The sequence below is a fragment of the Bombus pyrosoma genome, linkage group LG8, assembly GCF_014825855.1.
Source record: "Bombus pyrosoma isolate SC7728 linkage group LG8, ASM1482585v1, whole genome shotgun sequence".
NCBI lineage: Eukaryota > Metazoa > Arthropoda > Insecta > Hymenoptera > Apidae > Bombus > Bombus pyrosoma.
In genome coordinates, this window is record NC_057777.1 from 3477914 (window position 1) to 3495136 (window position 17223).

At 29.5% G+C, this 17223-nt stretch overlaps 4 protein-coding genes across 8 annotated transcripts; 1 reads left to right on the forward strand and 3 right to left on the reverse strand.

Annotated features, from left to right (window-relative positions):
* Positions 1–667: 667 nt before the first annotated feature.
* LOC122570105 (sorting nexin lst-4) lies at positions 668–4756 on the reverse strand. Its single transcript, XM_043732006.1, has 5 exons — positions 4086–4756; positions 3730–3919; positions 3181–3632; positions 2417–3109; positions 668–2319 (listed from the first exon to the last, which is right to left on the reverse strand). The coding sequence occupies exons 1-5, from the start codon at positions 4098–4100 to the stop codon at positions 2068–2070; spliced, it is 1602 nt and encodes a 533-aa protein (XP_043587941.1). The 5' UTR covers positions 4101–4756; the 3' UTR covers positions 668–2067.
* A 166-nt stretch (positions 4757–4922) lies between these two features.
* LOC122569965 (eukaryotic translation initiation factor 3 subunit H) lies at positions 4923–6229 on the reverse strand. Its single transcript, XM_043731684.1, has 2 exons — positions 5831–6229; positions 4923–5756 (listed from the first exon to the last, which is right to left on the reverse strand). The coding sequence occupies exons 1-2, from the start codon at positions 6091–6093 to the stop codon at positions 5009–5011; spliced, it is 1011 nt and encodes a 336-aa protein (XP_043587619.1). The 5' UTR covers positions 6094–6229; the 3' UTR covers positions 4923–5008.
* Positions 6230–6366: 137 nt separating this feature from the next.
* On the forward strand, positions 6367–11667 carry LOC122569961. Of its 3 annotated transcripts, XM_043731677.1 has the most exons (8): positions 6367–6609; positions 6744–6778; positions 6929–8921; positions 9005–9167; positions 9245–9405; positions 9468–9681; positions 9754–10608; positions 10676–11667. In XM_043731677.1, the coding sequence occupies exons 1-8, from the start codon at positions 6535–6537 to the stop codon at positions 11593–11595; spliced, it is 4416 nt and encodes a 1471-aa protein (XP_043587612.1). In that variant the 5' UTR covers positions 6367–6534; the 3' UTR covers positions 11596–11667. The 3 variants fall into 3 exon arrangements, with proteins under 3 accessions (XP_043587612.1, XP_043587611.1, XP_043587613.1); XM_043731676.1 differs by having other exon boundaries at positions 6744–8921; XM_043731678.1 differs by lacking the exons at positions 6367–6609; positions 6744–6778 and having other exon boundaries at positions 6929–7040; positions 7117–8921.
* Positions 11668–11815: 148 nt separating this feature from the next.
* On the reverse strand, positions 11816–17101 carry LOC122569963 (putative uncharacterized protein DDB_G0277255). 3 transcript variants are annotated; one of them, XM_043731680.1, is made up of 3 exons: positions 16966–17101; positions 15267–15665; positions 11816–14575 (listed from the first exon to the last, which is right to left on the reverse strand). In XM_043731680.1, the coding sequence occupies exons 2-3, from the start codon at positions 15631–15633 to the stop codon at positions 13101–13103; spliced, it is 1842 nt and encodes a 613-aa protein (XP_043587615.1). In that variant the 5' UTR covers positions 15634–15665; positions 16966–17101; the 3' UTR covers positions 11816–13100. The 3 variants fall into 3 exon arrangements, with proteins under 3 accessions (XP_043587615.1, XP_043587616.1, XP_043587614.1); XM_043731681.1 differs by lacking the exon at positions 16966–17101 and adding an exon at positions 15952–15969; XM_043731679.1 differs by lacking the exon at positions 16966–17101 and adding an exon at positions 15890–15921.
* Positions 17102–17223: the final 122 nt, after the last annotated feature.

A 17223-nucleotide genomic window follows, 5' to 3' on the forward strand; every position in this document is an offset into this window, starting at 1 on the left:
GTGAGAATGATTATTATCAGACGTTTCATTGTTAATTGTACTTGATACAGAGGATCAGAATCGTTAGAAAAAATTTAATGACACAAATTTATTAACTCTATGCAGAAAATTTTAGCAAATCAGAATCTATCAAACCAATTTACAGTGCCAATGTATTCCACACATCCAAAAAGAGCTGTTGAAATCGCTAATTTGTTTTAGGCATGTAAAATATCGAATTTTTGTAAATTGCATATTATATTCGAATAGCCGATATTTTCGAAAATAAGATCGATTAAATTTTTAATAATATATTGCTTCATCAGACAGACTAATTTTTTTCGTTCAAAAATAGAAAAAACTGGTTTGTAAGTTTGAGGACTATAGAAAGCGGATATCAAGTATTTCGAAATTAATAAGATCTTTTTTAATTTCTTAATTATGGTGCTACAAAACGGATGTTCGATACTACTATTTCATGGAATGTTGACGAATAAAAAAATATGTATATATATATACACATACTGATATATATATATATATATATTTAGCTGTCTTAACTTGTTGAGTATCACATTAATGTAATCATTCTTTTCTATAGTCATCCTGAGTTGTAAGATTGTTAATTAAAAATAAAACAGAAATATCGGAACGCTTATAAACTACAAAATAAGTAAATTAATCGCACTTTAATTTAATGCACATTTAATGGAAGTTTTCCTTTCGGAAATGAAAACGAATGCAAATATAATAGAAATATGGACGATGCAAATGATAACAATAATAATAATCATATTATAACATTTACAGAATTGCGTGTGTTTGTGTTTAAAATTAGGCTATTTTTTTATACAAATTATTTTAAATACATTAACAATGATATGCTTTATTTTATAATTTGTTAACTGATAAATGTGTAGCAGTTTCAGTTTGCATATTATATAGACAAAATAAGAAATTTACATGATTATTACATTTTATATTAATGATTTATCGACATACAGTGGCTGCCTTTATGAAATACAAAATTGTGGACTGATAATCCATGAATCATGTAAAACGATGTTTTTTTTTACGGAATATGAAAAAATTAATTAGTTCGAGTACAAGAATAGTGTAATAAATAAATGCATTCAATAACTTGACAAAAGAAGTTTACATTACACCATATAAATTGATCTTTTTACAACTACTTACATCTTACTTAATTTTTATTTATACTAGTATAAATCTTTACTATTCCTTAAATTCATGGCAATGTGTTTGTAAAGTTTATTTATTATACAGTAATATACAATTATATAATTAACAAATAATATTAATATTTGTTAACTGTGGTGATAAAAAATAATAAACTTTACATTTATTATAAAATGTAATGTAAACTTTTGTGTTAGACTGTAGTTTGCTATGATGCTCCTACTACACATTGATTTCGATATAATATGTTTAAAGTTTGGCTTAAATTCCAAGTAGTTATTAGTACTATATAATGAAACATACAAATGATATATATATATATATAACTATATAACTGTACTTAGTAAAAAAATTGAAAATTAAATTAATATTCATAGTTGAAATACGTAAAGAATAATAAATTACACAATGAATGATTCTATAAATTTCCGAAGTAGCAGCCACGAGAGATTAACATTAATATTGACATTCAATATATTACTAGGCATCGTTAATAATACCGTTTAGTTGATGCTTCTTCCTTCCCGGAAATCGCATTTTATTTCTACTTTAATGTAGATTAATATGATTTCTGTTTGATTGGTTATTTCAATCAACTTAGTTATACAACTGAAATAAGTGTGAAAAAATACTATAAATAGAAAATATACTTGCACATTCCTATATATGTTAAGTTTTTGGTAGTAACATCTGAAAATAAACTGTTGGCCCCTTATGTGTAATTGGTATAACTTTTCTGTAATCAACACTTATCAATAATTCAACATAAAGTTTTAGAATTTCATATAGTTCATACATTTTGAACTAAATGAACACTTTTAATATTATGTATTATACCAAATGATATTACAAACGAAGCAACCTTACATTATATTAAATACACATATTTTAGCCTTCGTATGCATTTAACGCTTCCCGTAATTTATCTACAATCTTTTGATAAAACTTAATTTGCTCCGCGAGATGCGTTTTCATTGCTTGAGTTAAATGTATTTCTTGTTCTGTTTGAAAATGCGTTTCTTCGGCGAGAAGAGCTCGTGCTATTACGTCGGTTCGATGAGATAAATCTCGCAATTGTTGCGGCTCCATTTTATGTTCACTTACTAACCTTTCGTAATCTTTACGTTTTTGTACAGCAGTCTAAACAGGTTAAAGAAAAAGAATAAAGCAAATTAATAATACCAAAATTTCTTCATAAGACTATACCTTAAAGAATAAAATCTTTCTTATCAGTTACCTTGTGTATGCTAATTACATCTGGGAAACTACTGATGATTCCTCTATAAATATGAAATTTATCAGACAAAGGTTCCCAATCAAACTTAGGCTGTTCTTCGTATAACTTGCCGATATCGTTATAAGCATCTCCCGTTATTTTTAACGCGTAAGTCAATCTTCCTCGACTACTATCGTCGCCTTCTAAAGCATGACTTAATGCACTAAAGCTTTGACCAATTTTTTGAAATTCTCTCTTATAAAGAAGGCTTTTCTTTGTTTGATCAACAGCCATAGCCATAAAATTTTTAACAACCGGATCCAATCCGCTTATAAATCTACTGAAAGCATCCGTTTGAATTTCCACTTTTATAACATCCAAAGTTGTTTCAGGACATTGCACAGCATTAAAGTAATTTACGCCTAATAATTCATCTTTCTCAGCCTGTCTCTTGCCGGCCTTCCACCTTTTCTCATCTGTACAAGTTATAAAATGTTCCCATACGCGACTACGCGCCAGTACAGGATGTCTACAAACGTAATCAACGAATTCTTGTAATTGTGTGCGTCGATGTTCGATAAATTGTTCTTCATATCTCCCTGATATTTGTTTATCTGGCAATGGTGGAATGGGAATAAAACAATATTTTTCTTCCAAACGTTCGTGTAGCCAATCAAAGTGTTTGTATCTTCTTGAAACTTGAATATTGTTGAACTATAACAAAGAATCAATGATAATTCTGTGATTTATTGTTGCAAGGATATAAGGATACAAAAATTAAATACCGTTGGTGTAAGTTGATAAACTATGAAACTTTTAAGACCCTTCAGTTTAGATTCTTTCTTAGGAGATGTAACTACACAGTTGTAGGATTCCCCTCTTGAACTCCACCTAAAACGTCCACCTTCAATTTCCTCAATATATATTTTCTCATTTTCAGGAACATTTGCTACTCTCATCCCTAATAAATAACTATCTTCTCCAGACTTTATTAATGTAGAAAATTTATTATTTTTCTTTGGTATGTTGGGTATAGGCCTTTCAGGTATCACAGAATGAATAGTTTGCATAGAAACTGAATCTCCATAATCAACACTATTGTGCTGTTGCAATTGCATCATATGTTGTTGTTGCTGCTGCTGAGGAACATACGCTTGCGTTTGTCCAACTTCTGAATCGTCATCCCATTCATCATCCCAATAATCCCCTGAACTTTGTTGGGATGATGTCATTGCATCTAATGCACAAAAAAATTTGAATATAACAATCTTTCAAATTAGTACTTCTGCAATTTTAAAAATTTGTTCATATGTAATGAAACAATTTAAGTATACTTGGAGCAGATGCTGAAGTGTCAACAATTTGAACATATGCCGCTGGAAACAATCCAGACTTTCCACTCTGATTAAAACCTTCACACCACCCATCACCCACATTATCTCTCATAACAGTCAACATTTCTCCTGCTGTGATAGACAACTCTGCTGTTCCTGGCTCTCCAGTAAAGTCATATAATGCTCTTACCTGGAAAAACAAACATTTAACGTTAATACAATGAAAATACATTCGAAAGTGAAGAAAGTTATCTTGAAAAGTTCGCATAAAAGAATGAGTCATAATGCATAAAACTGATCTAACACTAAACAGTGATATATCAATCGCTTTTGTATTCTTAACAGGTTTTACACACCTGGTGGCCCTCCATTGTAAGTACATGTACTAATAGTAATTTCGAATTGCAACAACTGGTGCGGCAACTTTTCGTCTTCTTATTTCAAATTGTTTGATTGCACCCGGTCACATACCTACACCGATCTTCTTACCCGTATGACTGACATTTACGTATTTGTGCTTTAATGTGTGTGCGATTCTGTGCCACATAAATGGAAAATTTAAACGACTGTACACCACTACTGTCCACGAAACATAATACGCTTTCATGACTTCGGAGAATGGTGTATTTCTTATATGTTAATCACATCCATATCAAAAATCGGAAGGAAATTCTAGATGATAGGAATAGACAGGCCGATGGAATGTAATTCGATGAGTAGAAAAAAAAAATGGAAGAAATTATTTTGTGATTAGAGGTTAGAAACCGTGAAACACGGGGCGTATAAAATTACGAGCCGCTACTGATTTCGGATCCGCCTCTATGAAGTAACAAGTAACTCTTATATCGCTTATTAAACTTTTGTCTGGGTGTGTACACTTGAACGAACCATTTATACAGTTGCGAATGAAGAATTAAAAAGAGAAATTGCTCATCTTATGTAACACACAAAGAAAATAAAATTCTTTTACATCGACGTAAATTTTAATTATCAATTTCTTATATGAGTTTTTTATATATTAAATATTTAATAAATGGCCAATGAAAATAATGTTTAAAATGATCATTATATGAATAAAAATATGAATTCTTCCAATTCTTTCCTCTTTTGCTTCCCTTTTATCGAAAATAATAAGTTTTCAAATACATATAATTAATAAAAAGACAGAGCAACAAAAATTAAATATAAATGCATACACTTTCTTAGAAAATTTTATTATTTTTAATATTATTTCTTTATGTTTAATGTTGGAAATTTTGTAGTTACATTTAGGATTATCTTAATGAGAGGATTTCGATTCCTTGGCATTCTGTAGACTTTGAGTAATGTATAATTTTGCTAAACTTTGAGCACAGAACTGAGAAATGTGTTCACTATATGTATTAATCTGTCCAGCAACAATCATTGGATTCAGTCTAGGAGGAACAGGTAAAGGTCTCATTAATTTGTTGATATCATCATCTGGCAATGGAGGCTCATCTTTAGCAGCTCTAGCAGCATTCTCTTGAGCTCTCTTAGCCAAAAGTCTGTTCTTCTCTTGCTGTTGACGAACAACTAGCTGCTGATATCTATTGAATTTCATAGCTTCTTGATTTAATTCATCCACACGATCCATCAAACAACGTAACTGGTTTTCCAAGACTGTGGCTGTTCCAAGATCTAAATACTTAGTACCTTCTTCCTCGGGAATCATTTCCTCTAGTTCAGACATCATTATATTAGTCAAGTTACTGTTCTTTATCACAACTGGGATCTCAATAAATAAATTTTCGTAACCAATCTTCAAAGTACGTAATGCTTCTGGTGTAAATTCACCTTCCTTGTACATTTGTATAGCTTGGGGAGTAAGCCTGTATGCTTTTAAAGTTAAAAAACCTCTGGCTGACTTAGCTGTATCATATATAAGCACCACTGATTCTTCGATGGATGTTTGATAATGATATTGTGATTCTAATAGAGATACGTTTAAGAAATTGCCAACATCTGCGCTCTGATACCATCCAACATGGAAATGATCAACATTTACCCTGAAAAAAAGGAGATTTTTGCTTATTTATACTGTTATAAATTAATAAAGTTGTTAATACTAAATATTATTTACCATCGAAGACGACGCATCATAGCAAGCTGATATTCTTCTTCGTCCATGATCTCATCGTTTTTGGGAAAAGGAAAACAATTGGTAATCTCGAGACGATTTTGAACAACTAAACCAAGCAGAGCACCTTGAGCTACATCCATGTTACTCATCGATTCTTCGTGACAATGCTTTACCATTTTCATGACTACTAACCCGTCGCATTGCACATAATCTATTCGAGGCTCTACCTCGGGAATTCTTCTAGTTTGAGTTCTTGAATTCATTTCTAATTGAAAATTAATACTAACGTAATCTTTTAAACAATATGCTTTCAGACACTTTCCTATCAATTAAGGTTAAGTTAAAGTGTACCTCTTATGCTTGAAGAAGCAGAGCATAAGAGAACAAACATAACATAGATACGGAACTTACTTATACTATGGTCCTCTAACGAGTCGAGTTAGTAGAGACAGAGAGAAAATGTAAAGCTAAACAAATCAAATAGCAATCATGATCATAATATGCATTAGAAATCTTGATACACTATTTGAATGTAGATTATACGTACTGATACATATTTATTTCATGACACATTTGCACCGCGTAAATGTGAAATGATCTGCAACCTTTGTGAATTCATGATCGGTTTATAAATATAGAGTATACAATTCGTTGAAATATCAAATACTTATAATATCAGAATATTTATTACAAAAATAAATAACATGGATGGAAAAATGAAAAGATGGATTGGGTTAATTCAAACGGGAGAATTAAACGGTATAATAGAAGATATTCAGGTTTGTAATTTTTGTAATGATAATAAATTATATATATTATATACAATAATAATAAATAATAATAGAATAAAATAATAATTGTATTTGTCTTTTTGTGTCTATTTTCGTATTAAATTTAATATTTATATTTTTAGACAATCATACCCAAACAAAATGAAGACATTAACAGGTATATTTTTAAACTGTTATTGTATCTTTCGCACACTGCAGATAAATGCAATAGAGAAAATTATGCCATGGGAAAAGAGATCTATAAATTAACTTGTGCTCTGTGTTCAATTTTAACCAAAATATTAAATAATAATAAATTTGTTTGTAGTTTATTTCATATCATTCGTTGCTTGTTAGCAATGTATATGTTTGATGAAGCATACAATGTATGTGTTTATTTAAAAGCAGAGAAGTTATATTCTAATTGTTCTAACGACAATGTGAGTGATATGTTAGTAAAAATAGCTTATTTGTGGCATAATGCAGTTAATAATAAATTTCTTATTCTACAAAAAGATCCATCAGGTTCCAAAGATAATTTACAATTAAAAGATATTATAAAATATGAATTAGAAATGATACAGATTGCATATCAAAATTCCACAAAGCAATTACTTTCAAAGATTAGTTCATATTTGGATAAAATTATAGTCATGAATTCAGAAGCAAATAAATGTTTATCTGATTTCTCTACATTTACCACTGATTACTTAATCCAGACGAAATTACTATTTAACATTGAAGAGAAGCATGTCATATGTCGTCATATGCTTCATATAACAAGTAGAATTATATGTGAAAATATTAATGAAAAGTGCCTTAAGTCACCAACCAAAACTTTAAATACTATGAGCAATTATTTTAAGAAGATTTTAGTTGAGGATGAAGAATGTTACCAATGTTTTCTATTGTTTGAGTCTATATGCCTTATACTTTTAAAGCCAGTTGAATATTTAATAGAAAATGATGTTAAAATGATTCAAAAGTTGGCCAATAGTTATGAAAGACTTACAAAAAGCTATGGATATACAGGATCTATTAAATGGGCTACATTCAATATTGTCCATATTTTAGAACCATTGTTTATATATTGGGAAACATGTATAAAAAGTGAGAAGAAAGTGTATATAAAAAATGACTTATTGTTGGAAATAATGAATCTAGTTGGATCTATGAGTATATGTTTTGTCAAACAGACATCAGACAAATGTAAATCTTGCCAAAGTGAAAATTGTATGGTCAGAAAAGATATATATAATGCAGTAGCTATAAAGACCAGATGTATCAATTTAATTAGCAAATTTTCTACAAACGATTTATCAAAAGATATTTGTGTAATAGCTAGAAGGTTTTTGGAACAAAATATAGCATTTATCTATGAAATGAAAGAATGTAAATGCAAATTGTGGACTCATTTATGGTCCATCTCTAGCGCTTTGATTTATAACTTAGGCATAATATCTGGTTGCTTTTATGAAGAAAGCATATTTTTATTTTCTTTGTTATTTACTTCTATTATACGGCTTGATGGAATTGAATCGAAATCACAGCATATCAATCTTCAAAAGCCCATTGCTTTCATATTACATAAAATAAGTAGTCTTCATTACAATCATGGCATGTACAGAGAAGCAATGACTGCAACTGCATTAAATGCGCTATTGAACTACAATGATCCAGATTCAAAAGCATTTCGCATGTGGACAAATATAAAACTCAAGTCTGTAACTTCCAAGAAAATTATGGAAATGACCATGCTAGCTTGCTTGAAGAAGGATAAATCAAAGATAGAAGAATTAGGATTAACTGTAGAATTATCGAAATACGATCTTGTAGAATTATGTTTAAAGGAGGTAAAAGGTTTACAAGAAGCAAAAGTTAATCTATCTGTTGCAATTCAGAAAGTTCTTAGCGAATTGGAAACTTTAAAAGTAAACCCAATACAATACGCTTACACGGTCCAAATGTTAGTATGTCATTCATTAAATTTCGATTACAATGAAGATATTTTAGAATGTATTAAGCAAGCTATCTCAAACTTGAAAGAAATTCAGGTGGATTACTCCGTTTTGTGTTTACAAGCCAATTTAGAATTTTACATCTTTGTAACACAATTGCATGCTGTGAGCAAAAGGACTCAGATTGAAATCGAAAATACGAAATTCACATTGTATGCTCCAAAAATAAACGAAATTGGAGAAAATGAATCTCGTAACGTAATACCAGCTTATAGCTTGATAAATATCAAGGAAGACTCTAGACTTATGACATACTTACAGGTGCCATTAAAAAAGTGGGAGAGATGTTTAAAACAAAATCTCGTAAGTTCGATTATCGTCGCATCTTCCATTATATTTTTACTTAAAATTAATTCCTAAATATTTATGTATATTTATATTAACAGAAGGAAATTGCAAAGGGATACGAACCATTGATAACTTTGCGTACATTAGTCATAGCAGGTGAATATGCTCATTTATACAGGTACGAAGAATGTGAAATTAATATATGGAAACTTGCATATGCATTAGCATTTGAATTGCAAGATAATTCTACAGTTATTTATGGTACATAAATATTAAACATTCTTTTTTTAAAACATATAGAAATTATAATATTAATTAGAATATTATTAACTTCTTAGTTATTGGACGTTGCATATCTTTGAGATATATTAATTATGAATGGATTAATACTGCTAAAGAGCTTGTCATCAAATTGAAAGATAATAATGATGAAGATATAATTTACGCGATCGCTATTTTTTGGATAAGCTTATCAGATTTTTACTTTGAATGTAACATGGTAAGTTTATTATCTATAAATTATTAAAAACATTATAACTATTTCATATATTTTATTCTTAGCATGATGAAGCTAGAAAATTACTTGATGAATCCAGAAAATTACCAGGGATTTCTTTCTTCAAAAATATAGCTGTATACTTATACAGCCTCGATAGAATTTTATACAATTGCTATTTATACAAAGAAAATATCAAACACGAAGAGTACACTCGATATATTGTTGAAACTTTGTATTCTCTGGTTAACTTAAACGAGGAACTTTCTGAAAGAAAATGTAAAATTTTTGTGTATAAACGCACTTTCTATCTTCGTAATTTGTAATATTATATTCCAATACATTTTTTAGGGAAACCTCAACATAAGTATCTGTTTGGATTCGACATACTATTCTCTGCCACTGTTAATTTGTCCTTACGAATGAATTGTTTATTATCTTTCCAAGAAATTAGCGCTCATTTAGTACGGCGATTAAAAACAGCACAAATGTTGGGGGCAACCATAAGAGTTGCGGAAATTTTAAAATCCCTCTGTTACATCGATTTATCACGTACACAACTAAACGATTGTGAAGTAAAACTTCAAGGATTGGAACATATTCTAAATATTGAAACATTTAAACTATCCATGAACAGTAATTTTGCGAAAATGAATACAGAAAATGTTTTAATAACGCCAACTCGAACTATAGATCCTATTAGAGATCTTCCTGAGAATAGTACCTCACCAGTTCTCCGAAATAAAGTGTTTGATTTACCTGAATTTATGTGTCATAAAGATTGTAATTGTTATGTTTGCCAAAATACATCATATCATTATTTGGTATTTACAAGTACTCATATTAGAGCACAATTATATGCATTACAAAAAAATACCACAGCTTCGTTACAACATTTCCATGGTGCATTTAAAATAAAGGAAAACTTGATGAAAACAAAAAGATACATATTATCATGTAGTAATGAATGTCTTCCTTGGCAAGAACGTTTTTACAGTATAGATTATGTATTATTATTAATAAACTTCTCTTACTTCCTGAGAAATTTTTCGAATACAAAACAAGAGAGAATAATGAGTATCATCTCTTTACTGATTCGAATATGCAACATGTGCAAATTGAAAGGACATCCAATATACATGATTGTTGAAGAATTGATGCTTGATTATCGTTTTCAAAATATATTTAATCCTTCTGATTACTCTAGTAAGTATTTATGTATGTATAAATACAATGTAAGTTGAAACATAAAACTATATTTAATTTTTTACAGAATTTACAGTTCCTGATGCTTCTGATATCGACATAAGTAAATACGTGCAAAAGTCGAGCATTGAAGGAAGTATTTGTATAACACCAATTATTAATAATACTCGAGTGAAGAAACCTATTACTCTTCGGCGTAATCGAACTCCTCCTCTTTTAAAATTAACCAAAGTTAGTATGAACTTCAGTGACGATGAAGATACTTCTTCACCACCATCCAGATACAAAAGGACAAGATCGCATAGTAGATTAACGAGACGAAAAATTTTCGATGAAGAATACTCTGAAATTGTTAATCAAACCGAACAGGAAACAAATCAATTCAAAAGGAGTTTGTCGTTGCAGGAATTGATTGATACAAAGCAACACAATTCGAACGTTTCGATGAAAGATATAATCAAAAAGATCGAGCTATTAGCACCAGAAATATCAGAACATTTGAATGAAACAATAGATAATGTAGACGAGCTTGCAACAAGCGAAAATGTTCAAAAATTAATTAAAACAGTTGAAGACCTTAAAGTGAATACAATTTTGCAAAAAAATTCTAGAAAAACACGAAATTCAAAGAAAGCAACTTTGAATGACTGTAGTAAGATTAATGAAGTGATCGCACTATTTAAGGATTTTTCTATCAACAAAACAGAAGATAATTTGAATCCAATGAACAAAGAGAGTGCAACATCTGAATTTCATGAAGGATCTATATCTTTTATAAAAAGAGATATTTTATCGTATCAAAAACAGAATAGAATTAATGAAGAAAATACAGAAAACTTGGACCAAAATAATTTAGATAATTTGAAAAAAGCACTCACACGCGGAAATGAAAATACTAAATTAAGAATTACAAGAAGATGTATGGAACACAATGTTCTAAATAAAGAATCACATAATGTAAGAACTAAAAAATCAAAAGAAAAATGATGATATTACAATAACCTCCTGATACAACACTACCAATATTGCATATTAAATATTAAAAAGTTGAATCATAAAGAGACTGGTATTATGTATGTATTTTTTTATTAAGTATTAAAGTTAATTTATAATGAAAAAAATACCAGATATAATTAAAAAAAATTTTTCTTAATCACATTATATGTATTTTATGTACTGGTGTTATGAAGTAATTAAATATATTTCGTAAAATTTTTAAAAATATTTATTAAAATATTTCACATATGTACACATCTAGTAAAAAATAGTAGGAGCTAAAATTACTTAATGATATTACAAATGAAAGATTTGTTTACCTTATCACTACCCATTACTTTTCCTTTATAACATCTTATAAATAATAATTATATTTATTCCAATTAAATACTTTACAAACTTCATCCACTATTTTCGACAAAAAATTTTTCTCTGTAAATTTTTTTAATATTCTAAGTATCACACAAATTTTTGTATCGTTACATAGTATGGCCGATAATAATAAATAAATTGTTGCATTATTACCTAAAAGGAAAACGTAACATTTTATAATTTTATAAAATAATAAGTCAAACATTGAAAACTATTCACATGAATTACATCAAATAGCGATAAAGTTAACAGTTATCACATAAATTGTTTAGAATGAATATGCAAGTATGATCAATGAAAAGAAAATAATACTTAAAATTTTTGTCAAATTGGGTGAATGATTAAGTTAATGAATTTTTTCATTAACGAATCTTTTTATATTGTTTCATATACGTTTGAAATCAAAAGTATATAAGAATATATTCATGTCACTATATAATCACAAAGTACAGATAAAATTTATAAGTTACATTGTATATGCACAATATAATGTTTAACTTTTCGCAAAATATAACAATTTTGTTTCTTTCTTTCACTGGAGCAACAAAAGTTTCAAAAGAAAGAATATTTTTATATAATTTAATGTTACAGTAATATACTTTCATTGCTTGCATATGTTGCGAGAAAATCATTTGCAAAAAGTGTATACTTTTATAACAGTGTATACAGATACATGAAACTGATAATGAGTACCTTTATAAAAGAAAACTGTTATGGCTTTATTTCCTCTAAATAAAGATATGTTGCAAATTTTTAAATTTCATGTGAATATATATTTAAATCTTAACAAAGTTACAAACATAATTTATTTTTTTAAAGAAAACGGGAAAAACAGAAAGAGAAAAACTTCAAATATTTTAACTATTTGCAATATTAATAATGGCAAAGTCATAACATATAGTTTTACAGTAAAATGCAAATAAATGGCCAACATAAACTATAATGTAATTAGAAAAATATCAAAAGAAAATTATAAAAGATGCTACTTGATTGTGTAACAAGAAAGACAGATTAGAATTTCTTATTAACATGTTCAAAAATGCTACATTATGGCAATAAATGCATTTTTATTTTTTTCTGCCATACAAAAATAATATGAAACTACAATAGCCAATAATCACAGTCTATAAATGGGTATAATTCAACTCAGAGAATTCATTTCTGTTCTGTTTAAAACTCACACCTCTCCCTGTCTCTTCTTGATTTTTAGCTAATTCCATCAAAGCTAAAGCTCCTAGCCATTTCTGGCTATCTTCTGGAATTGGTAACTTGATAATATTATCCTCCTGTTTAAGAACAACTACTTTTAATCCTGTTTCAGATTCAATTGGTGGTACTTTTGAAATTGCATCTTTATTATTGTTATTGTTATTGTTGTTGTTATTATTATTATTATTGAAACTTCCAGCTAACATTAACACAGTTGGTCTCGTCACATTTTCGCTAATATGAGAATTCATAAACGTATTTTGTTTGGAAATATCTTTTTGAGCAAAATCCCGAATTTTCACGTTAGACTGATTTATTGGAGATTCAGTCGTTTCGTTTCTTAAATTATTGTCCCAATACGTATGATTCGGACTTTTGGAAGGTTCAAACTTAGAAATGGAGTGGTTAATATCGGTTTTCATTTGGTTCATGTTATTCGTAAAATTGTTCATATGATGCTGTGAAGAATTCCAAATGTTTTGAGATAATGTATTTGATGTTTCAAATACATATTTTGGTTCTTCTTTCACAGATGGTTCTAGAGATTCATTTTCAGTAATTCCATCCCAAGATATTTGTGTAGATGTATAAGGAGAATCTACTTCTGACTTTGCAAGTTCAATTTCTTTACATGCATTTAAACATGAATTATCTAACAAGGCAGATGAATTATCAACAGGTGAGCTCCACTGCATTTGGTTACCATTAATTTTAAACGAAGTAGTTATAGGTACATTGATAGGTTTAGTGTCCCAATTTAAAGGTTTGGCTAGTTGCTGTTCTAAACAAGCTTCGCGTAACCATCTTTTCTTTGGCTGCAGTCTATCTAATGGTCTTCTTAAGGGAGTAATTGCTAACTTTGTTGATATTTCTTCATCTTCAGATGTTTGTAATACTGCTGGATCTTCATCTTGACTTTCTTCTTGACTGTCTTGACTCTCTCCACAATACAATCTTTGATTAGATTGCTTGCAATCTAGATTTTCTTGCTCTCCTGTTGCATCCATCATTAGACCTTTTCTAGACTTAACCCTTTTGTGATTCTCTGAGCTACTCTTCCATGTCTTTTTCTTACGTTCATTCTTTCCTGTAGGTGTTCTATCCTCCCTTTCCCTGGACATTTTGTAACGTTCTAGCCATCTAGTAACATCATGAGGTAATTCAGTATTTTCTGATACTGGTTTTAATACAAAATCATCAGATCGTGTGAGAGTAGCATATGGATGATCTGGACAATGCCTATTGGCATGCGTAAATCTCATTTCACAGCCAGGTTCTGTACATAAAAATGGTTTCTCTCCTGTGTGCAGTCGTTGGTGGGTCTTTAATTGCCCTGATTGCGTAAAGGCTTTTGTACATCCAGGATAATCACATGGATATGGACGTTCCCCTAAAATAATAATTATTCATTTGTAACAAAAATTCATACTTGAAAATAAAGAAATATCTATAAATATGTTGGTACATAAAAAAGTTAATTAAATTTTTAATACATAAAATATTAACGTATTTTTTAATAACAATTTATAAATAATGATTAATAAAAAGATTAATTAAAAAAGTGCAAATTAAACTTCCTAAAAGAAATACATATGCTCTCTAATGAACTATTTTTATAAAATAAATAAATTAAATAAATAAAGAAAGAAAGAACTTAAATAACTTTCCATGCAGTAAAGCAATTTAGGTAGGAAAGCCACAGATCATTTTTCTTTCCTCCAAACAAAGAATATTTCGAAATTTATAAAAAAATATTTTTTTCCCCTCTATTATAAATAAAATTTTTATTATTCGATGCAAGAAATACTAAAAAAATCTCATATTCAACGAAATCGATACATTCACGCGAGGCTGTTTCTACAAATAAGTCATTTAATTATTTAAAGTACGTATGATGGCGATTGGCGGGACGCGTGACCGCACAGAGTCGGCCAAACCGTTAAAATCATATGGCTGTACAATCTATTAACGGGCCGTGTGATAACTTTTTTTCACAGAAACTTCCATCGAAATCGCTTCTATTCTTTATAAAACATGGAAAAACGATCGGATTAACGCTAAAAATAATAAATAATGAATACCTGTGTGGGTACGCAAATGTGCTTGGAGGCTTTTTTCTCTAGGGAATACACGGCTACAATAAGTACATTTTATACTGCTCGGTGAGGTGCTTCCTTGCATCATAAGATTGGAAAGAGCATCGGCTCTTGGTCGACCACGACGATGACTCTCCGACCCTCCTGAACGTGACCGAGGCCCGTTTCGCGTGGCCACCACACTATGCTCCCTGTATTCCGGCGACGAGCACGAGCTACCCGGACTAAGATTCACGTTTCTCGCCTCGTCGCCCCAGTTCCACGGATAAAGCATGCTATCGCACATTGGCGGACTGCACGGCAACGCTTCTGTCAGCAGACGCGTCTCACGCTTCGGCGTGTGCAATTCCATTTCACGTTTTTCACTTCACTCTCGCCCGCCACCTTAAAAAGTTCGTATTAGTACAACCACCTACTCTCTTTCTCTCTCTTTCTTTCTGCCACCCTTTCGTATACCGCGTGCAACTAGTGAACCGCCAAAACGTAGTATATACCCGGTTCGACCGTGTATATGTATGTAAATAAGTATGTATGAAGCAGGTTTGCAATAATAAGATAAAGTTAATTTATAATCGATTAGACAATTAAATTTCTTTTTCTAAACTGACGATTAGCTCGGGAAACAGGATAGCGATTTCTACTACGTCTTGTATTGTTGGCATCGTCTTACCGACTGTTTTCTACACGCGGCTTCATTCTCGTGCGCGCGCATTCTTTTCTGAGCAACGCGTCGACCAATCAGAGGCGTGGCAAAGGAAGAAACGCGTAATACAAAGTTAGCCTATTATTATTACTTGAATAAGTGATTGGTTAATTATGGTAAATTACGTGTTGTTATTTTTTACTTAAACTTGAATTATATATTTGGGTACTAAATATTTGTAAAAACAAATAAATTGTAAGTATTTTCAAAAATAGAAAATATGTAATATGTATCTCACAAAGTATTTTACGCTAATTTAACAAATGAAAGAAGAATTATAATATTCTAGGCGGTGTGTAAAGAATATTATCGTAATTAAACGTCTGTACATTTGAAACTTATTGTTATAAAATAATAGTTACATATTGCTTATATGAAGATTTGTTGAACACATGTATATATTATATATTTATGTATAGTAAAATATTATTGAAAACAATTTTTTCATTTGTAAAATATTATTATATATTAATATTGTATTTCGAATTGAAGAAACTTTGATTTTAAGACTTTTTTATGTTTACAACTTCTATTTTACATAAGAATGCGGCATAAGGATTTCATAAATGGCTTATACTTTATAATGTACTTGTATATGAAATGCAAATTGAAAAAAACATATTATATGTTGTTAGAAGAAATACACACTTAACACTATTGATATCATTTTACACCTTACATGTAGAAAATCGTAAATTATCTTACTATTGATTTATATACCTATAGTTTTAATATCGTGTTCTTTTATTTAACGTTTTTCCAGATCTAATAAATTTTATACTCAAAATAATAATGTTTCACCTAAATTAAGGTTGAAATTCTACTATCAATTACATTCATATTCTATATGTTTTAAACAAAAAAAAAAAACAAAATATAAATGATAACAACATTATATATATTTTATATTTATTATATGCATTTATAATTATGTTTACATACATACTTCATCTAATTAGCAAATTGCAAAAAGGTACATACCCTCAGATATAATAAAGTACGTTTATTTTTACATCGTAGAGAGATAATAGACTCTCATATAACGTAAATATGTATGTATATGTTAAGTATATAAATAATAAAAAATTTAATCAGCTAACATAAAAGGTGTAATTCGGCGGACGAAAAATAACTCCAGGGAAACGATCTTTGAGAGAAACTTTTAAACAATATCATTGCATAATATGCGGTCATACGAGATTTTCAATTATTAAATAAATCGTAGCCATCAGGTATCAA